A 21,142-nucleotide genomic window follows, 5' to 3' on the forward strand; every position below is an offset into this window, starting at 1 on the left:
ATATGATATGGTTTATTACGTGCAGTACAGTAGTATATACACGTACATACTATATTGTTCACAAGATCATAAACAATAACAAGATGTATTGTCTGCCGTGTCTCTTTTGCTCCATTAATATTAACAATTTATTGGTGTTTATTAACTAAAGGATGAATAATAAACTTTTTTTTTAATTTCTCCGTTTACTATATTATAGAATAAGAAGGTCTGGAATGTCGGGATGTAAATTTACTTTCCAGGGAAAACCTATAGTTCGTTGTCTTATATTTATTGTTTATTTTACACTGTTACGTCTCATACAACACTACGGAAGGTCCATCGGTAATTTATTTTCAATTTCCTACAATAAATTTAATATTACTGCTTAGAGTACAGTAATACGATAACTTTTGGGGATCTGCCTTCAGCGGTAGCAACGAGTATACCTGCAATAGATTATACAGCAGCTTCGTCACCCGATGGTCTCTACTTCATTCATAATCGCTACTCCAGCAGCGCCGTCGCCACCTTCTCATCACAAAATCTTCGTCTATGCCTCCTGGCAGATAGGGTGGTTCATTTTGTCACAGGCGACATCATTGAAGTAAAAGAAGCGTCCGCTGTCCAACGCCAGGCAGTTCTCCTCCGCGCCGCCGGTAGGTTCCTGGGACCAGCCTGTAAGACGCCATGAAGACGGAGGAGGGTTGAGTTTTAATGGTCAGGAGAGTTTATGTTAGATAAGGATTTTACGTTGGATGAAACCTTTATAGATCCTTGTGTAGGCCTTACAAGTTGTCAAGTTAATACTGTCGTGCTTACTGCATGGTAACAAGACAATGGTGACATTAAGAAGTTGTGGTATGTGTTAATGAAACAAGGCAGGGAGTTGAGGAGTTGGTTAATTCGAGAGAGGAAGTTGGTACAAGCTATCGATTGGAGAGAGAGAAAACTATTGAGACGGAGATACGTGCCAAGGACCCCGTAGTGGAGAGACCAGAAGGGAGTGCCTCTCTCGACCCTGGTGCCGTCCAGCCACACCCAGTCACCGTCGTATTCAAGGTCTGACGCCCCCAGCCAGAAGGAACCAGTAAGACCTGGCGGGGAGACACACATGAAATTTAAGATGATGCTTAGTTTAATACAACCGGGAATCTGTAAACGCACCCATACATACGCACTCAAACACACGAACACTTCTCCACAAAAGCGCAGATATCCCCTGATCCCCCGGGTACTGTCTTCCACACACAAACACCTTCTCTCTTACACAAACTTTTCCTTCGCACACACACACACACTCACCATAGGTTTTGATGTACTCATAGACTTCCCTGTGGGTGTTGGCGTTCTTGACCTCAGCCAGGCCGATGGAGTAACTGGTGTTGGTACAGTAGACCTGAGAGTCTTCCCAGTCCAAGGACACCTCCGGTCTGAAGGAGAAGCACTCACCGTTGATGTCCACAAACCCAGGAGAGCACCCGTTCACTCCTGTCAGGGTAGCCGTCGGAGCTATGATGAGCAAAGTATCCTGTTTCGTCAACTGTGTATCATTGTTTTACATTTTAAAGATTATAGGTCGACTACACCATATTCAATTTGTGTTATAGCGAATAGAATATCATTATTATTTCAAAATTTAACGTTTGGTTGTTGTTGTTGTTTTTTAAGTTCTTGGGTAATGCTTGTGTTAAAAGCTAGAATTTTATGATTTTTAGATTTTTGGGCCACGGGTTGTGTAAAGATATTTTATCGGATCGACTTACTGTTTACCATTGTTTATATACCTACTTGCTCTGTCAATGTACGTGTAGAATCATTGTGACCTTATATGACGATTTTACTTAAGAAATATCTATCTATCTATTAAATTGGTTGCCTCAGGGAGTTATTTCACCCCCTGGTGTAGGTCAGCAAGTTAGGTAAAGTACCCCGTAGCGCCATGTCGTTGTTTATGTCACCAGTTATGACAAGCACTTATGAGTCTACACACCTCTGAGTCTTGTAACCCGACACTATATTGATTTCGTTTGTTTCTGTTATAAGCGACTTACTGTACCTGTGAGGAGCGCGGCCACTAGCGCGGTGTAGAGGATCATGTTGGTGTGTGAGGCAGCTGGAGCCATGACAACAAGAGCGCCTTATATATCTCTCACACGGGGCGACGTAATCACTTTCCCATGGATGTCATAACAAGTTCAGTATCAGACATAATGATGAAAATGTGCCTTTAAAATTTAGTCATGCTTTGCGAAAGTGAATTCATTTCATAAATTTACCTTGTTGACTATGAAGTGGGCGTATAAATGACAATATTCATGTATACTTATTAATATTCATGTACCTACAGTATCTGTGTTTCCTTCATAATTCCCGCAAACGCAATTAGACCTCATGAAACTTACATCAACAGTGGGCCACGAAAACATGTTTACCTGATAATCCAACCTAATGTAAAATTTCGAGCAGGAAAACCTCACTATTACTATATCAATACACTCCTCTTTTTTGCTGTTGTATGTTTTTTTTTAATCGTTTTCATTTTAATATCTCTGTTGATACGCTGGATATACCACCGTGGACTCCTCCTATACCCTTTCTCGTGTTTTCCTTGGACTTGCCTTGTCTCACCTCCCCCGACCTTACTCACTGTATTCCTCCAACTCAGTGGTTCTCTCTCCTCATCCTCCCTGACGTCACTACCCACTTTTCATTTAATGCTCCCCACATCTTTCTAGGTTAGGTTACGTTACGTTACGTTACGTTTGTGAATATACAGACAAAAAGGGAAAGCAGTACCCATTCCACTTCACCCCAGGCGTGGATATACTCACATCTACTCACACATGCTTTAGGCCCAAATATTTCAACAGGTCACTACGTATATTTCTTGATCAACTGTGTGGTAAATAGAGAATAATAAAATAAAGGATAATAATTAACTATATTGTAAACAGTAAATAAAAGGGAGAGTAATAGCTATCCTCGTTCGAATATCTTCTTCATACCTAAATGTCTAATGTGAAACAAATGACTATCAGACGGGTAGTGTGTGAAGGACCAGCTGGGAGACGAGGGGGGGAAGGGAGAAGTGATAGATGACCATAAGGGGATGATGATGGGGAGGAATAAAAGGAGAATTGATAGTAAGAGGGTAAATGAAGGAAGACAGTGTGAAGGGAGGATAATAGAAAGGGAATAAGAGAAATATAGAGAGGTTGAAGAAGACAAGGGTAAAAAGAAAGTTATAAGAGAGGGATAAATATAGGGTGAAGAGAGAGGGGTAATGAGAGTGGTGTGGTGGAAGAGGGATAAAGGAAAGGAATGGGAGGGAATGGAGGAGTTATGGGAGGGTAAAATATGGCATTATCTGGGTTACGTAGAAACAATGAACACTTGTATCGTTCCCACCACACTACACTACACTACACTACATCAGACCACACGGTAGCGACTAACAGTGTTGTGGCAAAAACAATTTATTTATTATTTATTTAGTTATTCATTTTAGTTTTTTATTCAGGTACTCTATGGTTTGCATGGGGAGTAATTATTTATACACTTTCAATTTATTTTTTATCATATCTAAAAAAGTCGAGTAAGATTGACTGAAATATACTGTATTCGTCTTGGATTAAAATGTGTCCAGTGAATCCCAGTGCAGAGTTTTAATCCTTTCTTCTTTTTTTCCTTAGTTTCCTTCAATTGACAAAACAACAATCATTCAGCAAACTTATCACTTACCCGTTGCCTGCTATTTTTATATTCCTCTCTATGAGGTGGAAATTATTTTTTTATCTTTTTTTCAGTAATTACATTCGCAGGCTATACCTTCATATCTGGACCGATCCTTTATCTATAAATAAATGTATAAGTACATTATGACAAGGCTGACCCAGCGACACGACAACCTTCGGCTATAATGATTACCTGCCATGGTGCTCTTAAAAATAATTATATTTACCTTTGGCTTAAAATTAAAGGACACGTTGATATTACTTTATTTCTATTCGTGGATACATTTTAGTGGCTTTTAAATTTAGGGCCTATATATTTCTCAGTTGACACAAAATGTGGACGTTTCTTCTCTGATACAAGTTACTGTAAATACAAAAATATCTCCTTTACTGTAAGGATTTCAAAATATACAATCGGAGGCAAAAATCAATGGTGATTTTTTAGGACGTCATTTGTATACTGTTTAGCTGTTAATTGTTTATTTAGCTAATGTAAAGTGTACTAATTTGGGGTATATATCCTGTACTGAGCGTCCTCTGATTTGTCGTCGCAGATTGTCTGATGCGAAACAGAATTTTATGGCGATTAATCAAGACGAATTTTTTTTTATACAAAATTCCGAGCATTATTGGGTCTATCACTGCAGTATAAGGTTTACCAAGAACACTGTGAATTGTTAAAGTTTTAGATCATATCATTATGAAGTTTTGGCCAGAGACTCTGGGAGGTCAGTAGGAGAGATTTCAGATCCTAGTTGTTGAATTTACATATAATTTTTAGCCTAGTTTTATTTTTACGTAATGCTGATTATTAAACGTTACTAGGTTGAATTTTTCAGCTAGTCAAGATACATTGCACAACGCTGCACGTAAACTCAGTCTTGATACTAACTGATGTACGGTACAGCAAATCTTGTAATTGTACACTCATCCAGTATCAGTAATCTTGTGGTTGCATTAACATCGTCCTCATTATATTCTGAAACAAATTCACAGTCTGTCTTGTGACGTGACCCTTGTTTGTGGCTGTATGAGGCCACCCTGGCATTCCCCGTGTTTACCAGTCACTACACCTGTCCTGAGTCACTGCTCTTGTGTACCTTCCTCTTTTACACATTTCTCAGTCTCACATTATTTAACAGTTGAGCATATCTGGATTTCTATATGCTTTAGAGATTAAAATCATGAATATAACAGCTTGGTTTATTTTTCGGAGTATCAACGCACACACTTGATAGTTTTTTTTTTTTCTTTTTTCAGACAAGGCGGAAATCCCTGGATGACCAGACATATCGTACCTCATGCTGTACACGACAAGGGGAGATAAAAAAAAACATACAAGTGTGATATATTCTTGTTAACAAACATTGATATATATTTCACTTAGCTCCTGTATATGAATTACTATTTTGTCGTGTTTATGATTATTAAACTATACCAAAGGAGTTTAATTTTGGTTTTGTGTGTGAGTAATGCTGTTTAATTTTAACTTTGCTTTCCCGTCATTGTACACAATGTTGAGCGTCCTACTATCATAAGTTCACAGTAAGTTGCCGTGGCCAATGATCATGTTCTAGTTCAGAGAGGAAATCTTTGTCTTGCTACTACGATTACAGTAATCTCCTCCGTCTCCTCGTGTCAATCTTTTTACTTGGTGTTTTAATTGTAATGTTTATTTATTTAGTTCACTGCCTGGCGAGATTAAGATTCTAGGTCAGCCAAGAACCTCTGCCATCCTAGACCTGCCACACTTTGCCATAAACAGATAAATTGTACCGAATTCCCCACACACTCATCATTATGTCACTTTATGTAACTTGCTGACAAAACCAATGACCCTTCAGGTCTTTACGCCCTTAATGCATGAGTCATAAAGGCAAGCATGAACTCCGCATGCTTCCCAGTTGGGCGCTGTAAACGCTTCTGCGCTTCACCTTACACAGGATGTAAGGGGGTGCCCAATAAACTAGCCCCCTCGTGGGCAATCTGTAATCTGATCCGGGCTTACTGACGCACAGTACATTGGTGATAAACACTGTAATTAAGATGGGGGAGTGACGAAGGACTCTTACCTCATAGTAACACATTCGACTGTGTAATTGAAGGAAGACAAGTTATACGTAGGTGTGTGGGGTATAAGCTAGAATGTTGTCTGATGTAGGTGTTTATTGGTGTGTGTGTCCAAGCGTTTCTTAAGTGTTTGTGTGCATATATGTTTACCAACGTGAAGCAGCAACAGTTGTTACTGGTTATTACTATGAGTTTGAGTTACATAATCTGTTACATATAACATTGTAACAATAGTATTGTGTGTATCTGTATATATTTGAGGGTAGGAGTCGTGAAGTGGTGACGGGAGTTGCCTCTGTGAAGAGAGGATGTAGCATTTCATATTGCTTATCACAGCTGTCACTGGACTCTTAATTAAAAAATTACGTCGTTTGGTGTTCGCCTTGTTAGTTTCTTTTTCTACTTACATTTAATCTGATTTGTCAAAGCCTAACTCATATTTACTATTATTTGTATATTATGTACAATTTATCAGTAGGCCTACTAAGTTGTTAACTTGTTTTTTGGTTAAGAACTGTATATATTCTTTTTATAGATTTATTTTGAGGTGCTTCCAATTATCCTCGATTAGCTATTGATATTCATCGAGATATCATAACACAAACTTATTTATGCTTATTTAGAAAATGAAAGTTTTGAAAACAAAACCTGAATAATGCCTCAAATCAAGCAAGATAAATGATTTCAAACGAGTGGAATGTCATGTTACACATTCACCCTTTTCAGTAAGAGGACAATTAATGGCGGCGACGGGATACTGACAATTTATGGGCACTACACCATCTTGGAACTGGCCATTTCTTTCAATATTTGATTTACAAAATTAAGAATAACTAGTTCTGAAAATTATTATAGTTAAAGTTAGCTCTAATCAAAGTTATTCAGTAGAGCTTTAGTTGTGAGTTATTTTAGGAATTATATTTGTTTTTATTCTACTTGTTACTTTAAAGGATAGGACAGTCGCTCTCTAACACGACAATGCTATAATAGGAAAAGTTTATGATTCTTCTCACATGATGAAAAAACTAAAATATTCGATAAATATCCATTCAACAAGGAAACAATCCAAGTTCGGCCGTAGTAAATAGGATAAAGCACATTTATAATTTTTTCATTCCCTATGCAATATTAAATTATTATAAAATTTAATTCACTTTTAAATATTTTATATGAACATAATTATTCAATATATATGGTAAATATTAACACCGTTCAGTTTTTCCTTTCATGCCAGTAAATAGTTTAAGCCCGTAGCCTCTCAGTGTGATGTTTACCTACAGCTGAGGGACGGAGGCGAGTCAGGCGAGTCAGGCTGATCTGAGTTGACGAATGTGTCTTCATTTATGCTGCAATGAGTGTGACTTTCTTTATTATTTAAGTACAAAATGGAACCTGACAGTGATAAATTCTGGTATGTGCACAGTTGTGATTTAGATGTGGATATACAAGTGAAAATTGGAACTTTAGATGGGAAGAGAGAGAAGCCTAACTACGAGGCTCTCTTGAAAAATCCATTGCTTAAATACTCTGGGCTCTACCAACCGGGTTGCTCCGATCTCTATGTGTCTTGCCAGGTATTTTCTGATGGTCGAGAACTCACCCTTCCAGTGCGCACATCATACAAACCATTTTCCGCTCGTTGGAACTGGAATGAGTGGTTAACTTTGCCCCTTCGTTTTAGTGATTTACCACGAAATGCTGTGTTGGCTCTCACAATATATGATACCTATGGACCTCGCAGGAATGAGCCTATTGGTGGCACAACCATATCCTTCTTTGGAAAACATGGAGTGTTTCGGCAGGGGCTCCATGATTTACGAGTGTGGCCAAACCGTATCGCTGACCATATTCACACTCCTGGAAAGGGACAAGACCATGGAAAGGATCAAATGCAACGCCTCGCGAAACTTGCCAAGAAACACCGTAATGGTCAAATGATGAAAGTGGATTGGTTAGACCGATTAACTTTCCGTGAAATTGAACTGATAAACGAACAAGAGAAGCGTTCATCAAACTCAATGTATCTGATGGTGGAGTTTCCTCGGGTGGAGCACGAAGGAGTTATTTACTCCATAGTGTGGTGGGAGCGAGGGGGCAGTGTCGAGTATGATCATCGAACCTCGGGTAATATGGTTCGTATGCCAGATCCTGAGATTGCTCTTGAGAACCTTCAAGAAGCCAAGCACCACAGGTTAGCAAGATCCCTGCGTTCTGGTGTGACTGACAGAGACTTAAAACCAAATTCAGCCATCAGAGACAGCCTTCACACAATTATGGAATATCCTCCCACAAAACAGCTGTCAAGTGATGAGCAGGACATGGTATGGAAGTACCGTTTTTACTTAAGCACACAGAAAAAGGCTTTGACAAAATTTCTCAAATGTGTTAATTGGAAATTAACAGGTGAAGCAAAACAAGCCATTGAGTTGTTGGGACGTTGGGTCCCACCAGATGCTGACGATGCACTAGAATTACTCGGTCCCGGCTTTACTCATCCTGATGTCCGACGCTATGCTGTTGAACGCTTGAGTCTTGCTACTGATGAAGATCTTTTACTCTACCTGTTGCAGCTTGTCCAGGCTCTGAAATATGAGGCACTAGATAATGTTGACATGAGCCTGTGTGATGTATCACATTATTCATCAGCAAGTGACACAAGTGGGGATACATGTCATACAGAAGAGAGGACTCCTGAGGATTCTATTCAGGAGAAAATGTGTGAATCTTCTGGCTCAACTGGTGGTGATCTTACACAGTCCACTTCATCATCACTAGAAGAGAGTGAAGCGGCAACAATCCAACGATCCCCATCGTCTTCACTCCTAGCAGAGCCAGACAGTTCAGATCCATCAGCTACTGCTCCAGATTCAGGGTTGTTGCCTGAATTAGCAGATATGGACACAGACCTGGATTTGGCCTCCTTTCTTATTCAGCGTGCTGCAAGAAACCCAACATTGGCAAATTACCTGTACTGGTACCTGCTGGTAGAGTGTGAGGACCAAGATGCAGGGCTCAAACACGATGCTAAGGTAATTGGGAGAACAACTTGGATCAAAATAAGAAGAGTTATTTTGGATCACCTGAAGATTAGCCACCAGTTTATTTCACCTGAAGATTAACTACTCTAATGCTAACCTAAGGTAATCTAACTTAACCTTACCCCAGGTAGCATTAGGGTGTTTAATCGTCAGGTGAAGTAAGCCGGGGAACTAAACTGCAGGTGATCTGTCAGTCTGTATTTAGCTTCCGTATTTTGAAAACAGGAAAAGGTAAGTATAGTATGATGGTTAAAGAATTGGGGGGGGTAAAGGTGGAGGAGACTGTTAGCACCAGAAATTTAACCCAAACTCTGGAGATACTATTTGCATTATACTGAACATGAAAATGGAAATGAGAATCCACAGACCCTATTAGAACCTGACCGAACTTCCTAACCTGTGCATTGTCGTTTCGATTTTTTACTACAGTACTGTAGGTACATTCAATCCGATATAAATTGTAATAAACATGCCTGATGAGATCATCGTTTATTTCTTGATGTAAACAAAGACTGCCGATGCTCCCGCATAACAGACGACGTGAACCAAATCATGGTCGCCACGGGAGATCCGAAAGTGCCATAAATACGGTAAATGTTTTATTTCTTCGCCTACAATGGACGTAGAGTCGTGAAATTACTGCCATATTATCAGTGTTCACAGTGTTTTTACCCTGCTGTTTCCCTCTTCTTTTATATCTTATCTACTAACAAGTTACTTAAGATCAAAAGATAGGCTAAAAAGAAGAACAAATACAACAGTGATGTCACTTTGATATTATTACTCAGTATCATCCAAACAACATCTGAAAATTTGATGCAATTCCATAAGTCCTTCTGGTGCTAACAATATTTCTTTTGGTATACATTATTTACTTCCCTATTATATGTCTGTTTATGATAAATAGAAGCACATTAGTACATGTTAATAATAATGTACGTAGCTACTGTACTTTTTTATTATTAATTATCATGAGGTGGTTGTTTCTGAGGTGGTTGAGGCAAGAGATGATTGTATGACGCAATGTACACCACCAAAGGCAGAGCAGAGGCTATGTTTTCATTGCTAATTTCATTGGCAATAATTATGTACTGTACACTATTCATATTTCTTAGACACTTCTACTGCCTCCTCAGAAGCAGCTATTAAGTTACCCTTCTGTGCCACCACAGTGGCAGCCCCCACTTAAACAAACTTTCACATTAACTGGATTTTGGTTTTTTTCTGTTGGGTTGGGGGATTCATATGCCTGGTGCTGGACTCCAGTCTGGTTTGCAAGGGGATCCAGATTAAGCGAGTTCGAGGGAGTTTACTGGACATCTTTCCTCCTGCTTGTTGGTCTCTTCTCAAAATTGCGTGTTGTTTTTCAATTATTTACATTCATCATGTCAAAACTCCTCTCATTAGCACTGTTATTGTTTGGATTAGCTATCGGCTGCAAAAAAGAGAAACACAATACATTACAGGGTATATAAAGTATTAGCTGTGAATTTGATACACTCAATACTGCACTGTACTGTACTGTATACCCATTGTAGACAGAGAGACAGCTCTTCTGCTGCAACTAAGAGAGAGGGTTGTGCTACCATTTAAAAACAATTATTTCATGAAATTAGAACTGCAATCATTTTCTGCTTTAGGTTCGTGAAATGTATGTGTGGGTACTGCGCCGCTTCAAGTTAGCTCTGCAGCAAGGGTGCCGAGAAGCACGGTCATCTCGACTCTTACTGACAAGACAACATCACTTCTTAGATCAACTTGTTGCTCTTGTAAAGGTAAGTTGTTTTTATTGTTTTAAGTATAAGATTAATTATTTTTCCTTAAGCATATCTTAACATCTTTGACTTTTTTTTAATTACATCAAGAGTGACTGCAGAAATGTTCTCACAAGCTTCTTAGGCATCCTTATACTGACCTACTTATACATTTTATTACACTTATTTTTCTTATGTTAAGGAAAATTTTAAACTACGCAAAATGACCACATTTTTGCCTGGCTGATTAAGAAGGGGCACAAAGTGAGTTGGGCAAAGAATGTGATTCATATTTAAGATTACATAAATTGTAGAGTTAAAACACCTTCCTTAATAGTGAAGACTCGTGGCTACGAAATATTTGTTGAATGACAAAGCTCTTGGTTAATGTTAATGAAGTTGATTGTCCTTGATTGCTCATAGCAACACTTGTGGTAGAAGTAAAGGAAAGTTCTTTCTTACACTGAGGGCTTTTTTCATTGGTTCTATCTGTGTGTAAATTGTACTGTACTATATACAATACTTCATTTCTTATGTGCAATACAGCTTACAAGAGACCTTAATGAAGTCCTCTATCCTCAAATGATGCAGCATTACAAAAGTTAACAAGACTTAAAACTGTTTGAATTCTTTCATGATTGTTTACTTTTCTAAACTCATTAGTTACTTTTTCATCACCATCATTCACATTATTTAGATGTTTTGAAAAAATAAATGTTGGTGGATATGTAAACAAAATCTTAGAAGTAGTGAAGAAGTAGTAAAAATTTGTTGAATAATATTTAATATCATTACTGTTGTGTATTTGTGTTTTTCAGGCTGTAGCACGTGAAAGTGGTAATCGCATGCGCAAAATTGAGAAATTACAGACCATGTTAGCTGATTCTGAGAATTTGAAAATTAACTTTGCCAGCTTTGAACCCTTGGCTCTTCCCTTGGACCCTGAGGTAAGATCTGGCAAAAGTTGCAGACACAATATTTATATTACGGTATGTTCTATCATGTACATTTCTCTCTTGCCTATGCCACATAGTTTTAAAGACTGCCTGCTAATACGTACATAATACATCGGGGTAGAAGGGTATACTGTACCTGTAGATAAAAAGCACCAACCCAAGGGAAACCTGTAAATAGATTCATTTATCACTATATAAGATATGACTATTTTATTTAACCACTACTTTGTATTGCAATGCAGTGGGTATTGCATCATTGTCTGTAACTGACAGAATTTTAAAAGAAATTTATCCACTTAACACATTTGGAAAGTTTCCTCAGAAGTGAACTTGTAGTTTTGGAAAAGTTTATGAACAACAGATGGTTGACCATGGCTGTGGTCCAGAAAGGTCAATAGGGCAGTGATGTGGTTGGCTCTTATTTTATTGAAGTGATTTTTACATTATACTTTACTGTATTTACTATAGTGCTGAACATTTCAATGAATAGAGAACATTATTTTCATCTGTAATCTATTTATGTTAAACTTTTTCTGTGCCTTTTTAAAAATGTGATTCTTTACATGGTAATCAAATATTTGTCTTCATTCTTCATGTATCATGTACAGCACTTGTATTGGTCCATAAAAGAAAATATATATCAGCTCAGGATTTGTCTGGACCTCCTTGATCATTTATCGGTACAGATTGAAACTCTTTGGATACTCTTCTTTGTACTCTTCTTGTGGTTGTTTGCTTTATTTCTTCACCATATTTGTTCAGCATCACTCAGCAAGGCTCTACAGACCTGTTAATGTATTGACTGGAAGATGGTTTAGGTTATGGTTGTGTTAATTAGAGTTTTAATGGTTAAATTATGAACTATTTCTAGGTCACCCTTGTAAGGAATAGTTATCATATCTATTGACATATATCTAAATCATTTGTACTTATAATTTTGATGAGTCATTGTATTGTTTCACTTATAGGGAATTCAGTACAGTACTCTCCTAGTGTCCTCATTCATCCACACCTGTGACACAAATACCACACATGTGTACACAGGTGTGAACATATATTGGGAGCTATAATAGATTATTTTTGGTCTTTATTCCCCAGTATTTGTTTAGCTATGTTGTAATGTTCCTGTACAGTATGCTGTATGATACTGTGTGTATTTTCTAAAAAATAAATTAATTAAATACGTGTGTACAGTCGGCCACAAGAATAAGTATACACCTACGGTTCGTGTTTGAGACAAAATATCTGGTAACACTGCCCTGAACAGAACAGACAAAATTACAAAATGACCTGTAATTTGTTTTATTCCTACATATATATTATAAATACATTTGTTGTGAATGTTTTACTAGTGCCCTCCTATCCTCCTCAACCTAGCTACCGAGAGTACTTCAAAACCAAAACAATATTCCAATACTTTCTTGTTTAATCAACATATAATTTCTAATTCTTCTTATATACTTCACACCTGCTTCTTACAGTCTTTCATAACTGTATGAAAAAAATAAGAATAAATTCTACAAAGTTTACATAATGAAACAAATACTAGTATACATACAAGACAATTTTTAAAGTCTTTACCATAAGCTTGGAAATTTGATTCTAAAGAAAAACGGGAAACAACAGAAACTAAATACAATCGGTAACTGAAACAAATATTGAGGGAAAGGGGAGATGACCGTAACAATATATAGTTTAGTTAGCTATAGTGCTAAGAAAACAAGTGCATTCCCAAGGAAACAATTTTGATCTAAGTTTAAATAAGGCTTATAAATCAACAGTACATTGGCACATTTAGAGGCCTATGATAGAAAAGTGCCCAGGTCCTACAAAACTCTTAATCCAGCCCTGAATACAGTATTACCTTTTTAGTGTCATGTTTGCACACACACCCGTCCCCTCCACACACACACATAATTATGTGTACTGTATATATTTTTGTATTTATCTTCAGGTAATAGTTACTGGAATTGTGCCAGAACGTGCAAGTTTATTCAAATCAGCACTGGAGCCATCCCGACTGACATTTAACACAATATCAGGAGGGGAGTATGTTGCCATTTTCAAACATGGAGATGACTTGCGACAGGATCAACTCATTATTCAGGTGAGAACAGTGTATTACTCTAACAAGTAAAACCATTATGAGATTCTGTGTTCCATGAAATTTATGAGACTATAATCAGTTTGGTGTATCTACTGTCATAAGTGGCATGAATAAGAATTGTTAGAGTGGATACAAAGAAAATGTTTAGAAAGGATGATAAAAATGCATTAGGAATTTGTGAAACACGATTGAAGGTATTGCAGTGATTAACAAGAATATATATATATATATATATATATATATATATATATATATATATATATATATATATATATATATATATATATATATATATATATATATATATATATATATATATATATATATATATATAGTATATCAGTATGTCAATTGTATAATATTACTCTTATAGTTGTTAGATTCAAAGTGGATAGAATAGTGCTGTGTGTAATGGTGGGAAGAATTAAATCAAATTAGTTCTTGGATTATGTTAAGAGAAGTTAAAAGTGTGGAGATAAGGTAGAGGCTGAGTGTGTTGAGAAACCTGATTAAATGGATAGGTAATAAGAGTGAAGTATGGAATAGCTGGACATTTTGGAGTGCTGGGAGAAAATAAGAATAGGTTTAGGAAATGCAAAATACTGTAGTTATGGGTGTGTACCAAGTATGGTACAAGACACCTATTTTGAACACAAACATTTACTGTACACATCACATATTATAGTAATTATATAGACATTGGGAAGACAGGTTGGGAAGAAGTTTAATAGATGTGTTTCTGGTATGAGAAATATGAAGGATGGGTAGAGTACATTATGTATGATAACATTGATGTAAGATAACTAAAAGCTGTTTGGGTGATGGTCTGTCTGAGCACATGGCAGTTGGATGCATGGGAGGGAGCATTAAAGTTTAGCTAAGTAGTTCAGAATAAGAAAAGCAAATAAAAAGCCAAGTACTCCGTACAACAAAGGTTGATAATTTGGAGGATAAAGCTATGAATATTTGATTTTAAAAAATGGATTAGACATTGAACAGACACTGTAGACTAGCTTAGTTAGAACCACTGTAGTATCATATTATGAGTGCTACACTGGAGGCAGCCAACGAGATGTGTGGAATGATAAAAGGAGGATGTGACAAGAGAGTGAAGACATTGATACATCTGTAGAACAACAAGGTCTCGTCTCTTTCAGATCATAACACTCATGGACAGACTTTTGCGTCGAGAGAACTTGGACCTGAGACTCACTCCATATAAAGTTTTAGCAACAAGCAGCAAGCACGGCTTTGTCCAGTTCATTGAGTCTCATGCTGTTGCAGATGTAAGTACTGTACAGGTATATAGCTCATTTATAGACTTTTTTGTAGCACCTTATTAATTAGCTGGGGTCTTTTCGGTTTATATATATATATATATATATATATATATATATATATATATATATATATATATATATATATATATATATATATATATATATATATATATATATATATATATATATATATATACACACACACACACCCTGATCTACGGCATTCCGCTTTAGCAATGGTGTAATATTAAGACCACACTCCTAAGTATGACATAAACAATCCGCATGAACGATGGTTATCATCCGGCCAGCGCGTATGCTTCTCTCGATTCACTTGTCAGCTGTGGTTTACCCAAGCGCCTCGACACAGCAACACTATGCACTATACTAAGCTTTGTTCCATTGTGATTGAACATGGCCGTGATTGTGTAGCTCAGTGATTATTGATCAGAATTGTTGTTGTTACTTATCATTAGTGAGAATTGACTAATGTTAACTGCAAAGTGATTTTCGGTAGTTTTTTGGTGACTGTAAAGTGCTTTGCCTTTGCTGTTGTGAACGTAATGTGAGCAGTGTCTGCCACAATAACGTTATCATCTCTCTGTTTTTGTGACCAGTGCTTTCACACTGTTTTTGTGACTGAAGTAAGCAGTGTAATTTGAAAATATCCGGGAATGCCAAGGCACCCAGGAAAACCGTGTTCTCGGGAGGTGAAGCTTGACATTTTGAAGCAGTATGGTGACTATTGTTTAATTGTGATGTAGGTACACCTGTATATTATTAGTGTAAGAATTTTTTCTGTGATACATGTGGGTGTCCGATTGGCTGAGAATGTATATCATTGAGCCCTTGTTATATTGATCCCGATTTACGATACTGTATTTCAACTTGTAATGGGCTTTTCAGGAACCTAACCCCATCATAAATAGGGGAATACCTGGAGAGTCAATGACGTAGATATAGCCAAGGCCTTGGTTACAGCCCACCACCTCCACACACATTCGTTTCCCTCACAGACACACCCATGCTCTTCATTTTACCTATTTTATACTTTTAATAATTTTTCAACAACTTTTATAGTTTCATCACATGAAACAATAAATGCCGCGGCTGGGCTGGTGAGTCAGCGACGCATTTATAGCCCACCACCTCCACACACGTTCACTTCCTGCACATACACACCCATGCTTTTTACTTATATTTGTCTGTACAGTTACATTTAAAACTAGCATTTATTTCTTGGTTTAATTATTGTCGGAATCGAGAATGTGAGGTGGCAGATTAGGGTTACCACCAATTCTGTCTCTCGGGTGTAGGGTGAGTGATGATTATTTATTTATTTATTTACTGTTCTGGAGCAGAGATACATACAAATTTTATACTTGTTGATTCCTATCGTACACTCTTCCCCTATAGCCACCCAATCTTTTTCTTTTTCCCTTTATACTTTCCTCAAAACCAGACTATACCATCAAACTTCATCCCATCTCATATACTTGTATCACTTCAATCTCTCTCTTACATCTTTCATTCCCCCTTCCTAACAGATGAGCCTCACCAATATCCAACATGTTTAACTTAAATTAATAGATTTGGTACTGTGTATAGTATAGTATGGTACATGTTTTTCGTTTGAATTTTATGTTATTATTTGGTTGACTGTTTCTTGTAGGTCTTACGTACTGAAGGAGGAATCCAGAACTTCTTCCGAAAGTATGCACCATCAGAAACAGCAGCTTATGGTATTGCTCCTGAAGTTATGGATACTTACATAAAGTCTTGTGCTGGGTACTGTGTCATCACATATTTACTTGGTATTGGTGACCGACATTTGGATAATCTGCTTTTAACCAGGAATGGCAACCTCTTTCATATTGATTTTGGATACATCCTTGGAAGGGACCCTAAGCCACTTCCACCTCCAATGAAGCTAAGCAAAGAAATGGTTGAAGGGATGGGTGGTGCACAGTCAGAGCATTACCATGAATTTCGCAAGCTTTGTTACACAGCATTCCATCAACTTCGCCGACATGCAAACTTAATACTCAATTTGTTTTCTCTTATGGTGGATGCAAATGTGCCAGATATTGCCCTTGAACCTGATAAAACTGTGAAGAAAGTAGAGGACAAGTTCCGGCTAGACCTGAGCGATGAAGAAGCTGTCAGCTACATGCAGGGACTCATCGATGACTCGGTTAACGCTGTTGTAGCTGTGGTGGTGGAACAACTGCACAAGTTTGCTCAGTATATTAGAAAATAAATGCATGTGAAGAGTATTAAGCATTTTGCAAAATATTTTGATCTGGATAATTTGCCCATCATGAATTTGTTTTTATGATTCAAATATTTTTAATGTAATGAGATGTTTAAAGGAAGTTATACATTTGTCTATCATTTTTCAATCTTATACCCTATATTAATCTGTTACATTCGAGAATAATGGCTTTAAAGTTTACAAAGCAGTGTAAAGAAGCATGCAAGCCTGCAAGTCTGCTTCATCATTCTTCAGAAAGTTATATTAGTCAACTGTATGTTTATACATAGAGAGAGAATTTTAATTTTAATGAGCATAAAGCCAGCTATTTTAGCTGTGCCATTGTGATACTATGTATTAGGAATCATGATATTGTATCTTTATTATGACCTGGCAAGTGATTCATTGATTAGTTAGTGGATACTAAACTAGATTATTAATGAGCAAATGAAGCAGTCATTAGCATACACAATACTCTAAATGCTTCCACATAATAAATTATATCTTAATAATGAGGTCTATGGTTAAGCACTTGTTCAGTGTGAAAAATCAGCTAAGAAAATGCCTTTTATGTGAAGTTAGTACACAATGATTCATATTTGATGCCACTTGCTGGCTTTGAGAATTCCTTGTCTGCCTGCTCAATCCAGTCATTAGCATATATTAAAATCATTGAATCTTTGAGACTTAAGATTTAGGATATGGGATGTGCCTCTCAGTCTGCTGGTGTCCTGAAATTTTGAGATCATTTTCTTCTTTTTCTTGATTATCAGAAACCTTGTACTGTACAGTGATATTTTTATCAATAGACATTTTAAGGTTTCAAGTCATTCAGCATATCATTGCTGTAGATAGAAATTCTGAGAAAGTAATTTGTTTAGATAAAGAAAATAATTTAAGATTTAGTAGCAGGAATGGAAAGGGTATGTTTGTGTCTAGTATTATGATGTGAGGTTCAGTTGTAGTAGTAGTTTTGGTATGATTCATGAAGGAGTCCGAGGGGTAATTGATCATTTCTGAATTTGTTATTAGACATGTCAGAATGTGTACATAATTATTTTGAACATTATTACATCATAGAAGATAAAAGATTTATGATTTTGGACTTAGAGTAGAAATGATCTCAGAATCAGGCGTAAAGAAAATTAACATCTTGGTTGTAGATACCTTGTGATACCTCAGCTGTTATCTGCAGATGTTCCTTTTATGCAGTAGTACAGGTATCTTTATTTTTTAACCTTGATGCTAATGATGTTTTGTACTGTATTTTTCTCTTTTCATATAACTGTACAGTATATACAGCTTTCTAGAATTATATTTGTGTGTACAGTACTACAATACAATAGTGTGAATGACATTTGTAATTTTTTTTATCATTACTGTTTGTGTATACAGTACTGTACTGTATTATGCCTATTTCTGGTTTACAAAGCAGGTTAATATATGTAACTTATTCTCTGAACACAAATGTATAAAAATTTGATTGATTTTATAATTTTCAGATTTGTGAATATAAAGTTACACATATTTTTTTGCTTTGTTTGTATATGTATGCTGTACAAGAAATAAAATATTTGATATCAAGCAATTTTTAATGGGACCTTAATTATATATAGTACTGTATAATTTGAATGTACGCGTCAACCCTGAATTAGGGGTACATGTATCCCCTGATTTACGATTGTTAACTTCTTGCCTCTCGCTACTGATATCAGGGTTTGATTCCTGCTTGGGTCTGATAAAAGAAGAGAGCTGGTTGTCCTCGGTGATCATAGGGAGTTCACCACTCCACGTATAATTATCGACCAGTGAGCTTGACCAGTATAATATGTAAAATACTGTACTAGTACTGTAGTCTGAGTGGTACCTTACAAGGTGAGCTGCAGGAGGTTTTACGGTTCTTTTCAATAGATTATGCTGTCTAGACAATTTAAGGTGGGGGTACTAATATTTGACTGACGGAACCTTGGGATTTATTATGGTGTTTAGTGGTTCCGATCACACGTTACAGGGGAGGGGGGGAAGGCACAACCCCCGTCCAAAACTCCAAACATCTAATGCTCAACAATATCCAATTGATATGAGATAGTGTATGTATTTTTTTTTAATGAATAGCATTACCTGTGCTACATACTACTGTATATATATGTCAGATACCAGATATGCATTATATTTTAAAATTTACAAGAAATACTCTCCAGCTTAATGACTCACAAATCAATATTATCCATGTCTATATATGAAAGTAACGTATGTGAAAATGACTCTGGTTTGCCTCCACATATACACGAGTTCACACGACCCATGTTGAAGGTACAGTTATTTAAAACCACAAAGTCCCTTGTATGCAGATGTAGCAAGGATTTCTGGTATTGGTGAAACTGTGGTCAATAGTGGTTTGACTTTATCATCTGACACCCAACCAAGCTTGAATGGGTCTGGAAAGACAGGTTGTGGTTGATCAGCCTTGATCAAAATACATGATTGTAAGATATTTACCAAATTGCTTGACTTAGACAACACACATCAAATTCTGGGCATTATTGATGACTTCTTGAACTGTTCCAGTTGTTATATCTGACTTTCAAGCTGCTGACATACTTGAATTAGGTCTTGTACAATGTCTGGATTCACTATACCATTTAGAAACAAATTTTCCCTATCACATAACTTTTTACTTTTATCCTCTTCGCCACTGATCGGCTTGTTAGCCGCTTGGGCGATCGGTCACGTCTCTTTTCATTTATATTCTTCACCAAAAGATCGGCTCGCTAGCCGCCCGGGCGATCGGTCACGTCTCTGTCACGCACTGTTGGCAAATACTGGGCATGCACCGGCTCCTGAATGTACCTGAACCCGCTCCAGTGTTGGTCAAGTCTTCTCTTGAAAGAGCTCACACTCGGTGCCGTCACAACACTCTGGTAGATTGTTCCAAGAGTTTACAACCCTCACTCCGAAAAAGTTTGCCCTCACGGTTTTCTGGACTTGCGGCTTCTTCAATCTTGAGCTGTGACCCCTTGTGGGGCGAGCGTCCGCCAGCTCCAAGGAAGGACACTCAACTGAGTAGTGCCCCCTGAGATGCTTATACACCTCAACTAGGTCCCTTGCCCGTCTGTAGTATAAGCTAGGCAAGTTCAGGCGCTCCAATCTCTCAGGGTAGCTGAGGTGCCGAAGTGCAGGCACCAGTCTGGTGGCCCTCCTTTGAACATTTTCAACCAACTGACAGTCCCTAGCATATCTCGGGGACCAGATGGGGTGACAGTACTCCAGATGGGGAAGCACTTCACTCCTGAAGATCGTCACGAGGGACGGACCGTCTAGATATCTGAACGACCTTCTTATAAGACCCAATAATTTATTTGCCTGATTTACCTTCTTATAATGTATGGTAGTTCGTAGTGTTGCATCCACTTAAAGTATGATCTAACTTATCAAACAATATCAGATGTTTCGGTTGGAAATATGCTGTCCAAACTGCCGCTACCATCCAAGATAAGACATCACAACGAACGTGGCAAGAAAGAATGAACTGCCTCGTTACTTTGTCTTCCCAATCCCACCCATCCATCTTCTCCCCAAATCCATTAGCCATCCTGTTTCAATAGTAGACACAATTTGGTAGAGATTTACACTAAATTTTGATTCACTGTCACAGAAACGAATTACATTTGTACATTTAAAAAAGGCCATAAATATTTCACCCCTAAAGGGATAGCAAACGAAAATTCTCTTCCATAGCGTCGCCTCTGAAAGCTCGTACTATGTACTACAGTACAGTATGATAAAGCTAAATTAAAGAGGTTAAACAGAGGGACTTATTCTTCAGAAGCTATGTTTTATGATAACAGTTTATGTTTAGATGACAGCCAAAAAAATAATAAGTTTTATTAGTAAAGGTAGGTATATATATCAAAGCAAATACAGTATAATAAAAAGTTAAATAAGAATAAAATGTTAAATAACTCAC

The 21,142-nt window shown here is 37.2% G+C and overlaps 2 protein-coding genes across 2 annotated transcripts; one reads left to right on the forward strand and one right to left on the reverse strand.

Moving 5' to 3' along the window:
* Window positions 1-255: 255 nt before the first annotated feature.
* LOC121876642 (C-type lectin domain family 17, member A-like) lies at window positions 256-2,120 on the reverse strand. The gene is made up of 4 exons (XM_042381934.1): window positions 2,039-2,120; window positions 1,285-1,491; window positions 954-1,076; window positions 256-657 (listed from the first exon to the last, which is right to left on the reverse strand). Exons 1-4 carry the CDS (start codon window positions 2,103-2,105, stop codon window positions 533-535), a joined length of 522 nt encoding a protein of 173 aa, XP_042237868.1. The 5' UTR covers window positions 2,106-2,120; the 3' UTR covers window positions 256-532.
* A 4,922-nt stretch (window positions 2,121-7,042) lies between these two features.
* LOC121876643 (phosphatidylinositol 3-kinase catalytic subunit type 3-like) lies at window positions 7,043-18,759 on the forward strand. The gene is made up of 6 exons (XM_042381936.1): window positions 7,043-8,815; window positions 10,465-10,599; window positions 11,397-11,525; window positions 13,489-13,641; window positions 14,799-14,927; window positions 16,594-18,759. The coding sequence occupies exons 1-6, from the start codon at window positions 7,172-7,174 to the stop codon at window positions 17,179-17,181; spliced, it is 2,778 nt and encodes a 925-aa protein (XP_042237870.1). The 5' UTR covers window positions 7,043-7,171; the 3' UTR covers window positions 17,182-18,759.
* Window positions 18,760-21,142: the final 2,383 nt, after the last annotated feature.

Source organism: Homarus americanus, unplaced genomic scaffold (genome assembly GCF_018991925.1).
Source record: "Homarus americanus isolate GMGI-L3 unplaced genomic scaffold, GMGI_Hamer_2.0 scaffold28, whole genome shotgun sequence".
Lineage (NCBI taxonomy): Eukaryota > Metazoa > Arthropoda > Malacostraca > Decapoda > Nephropidae > Homarus > Homarus americanus.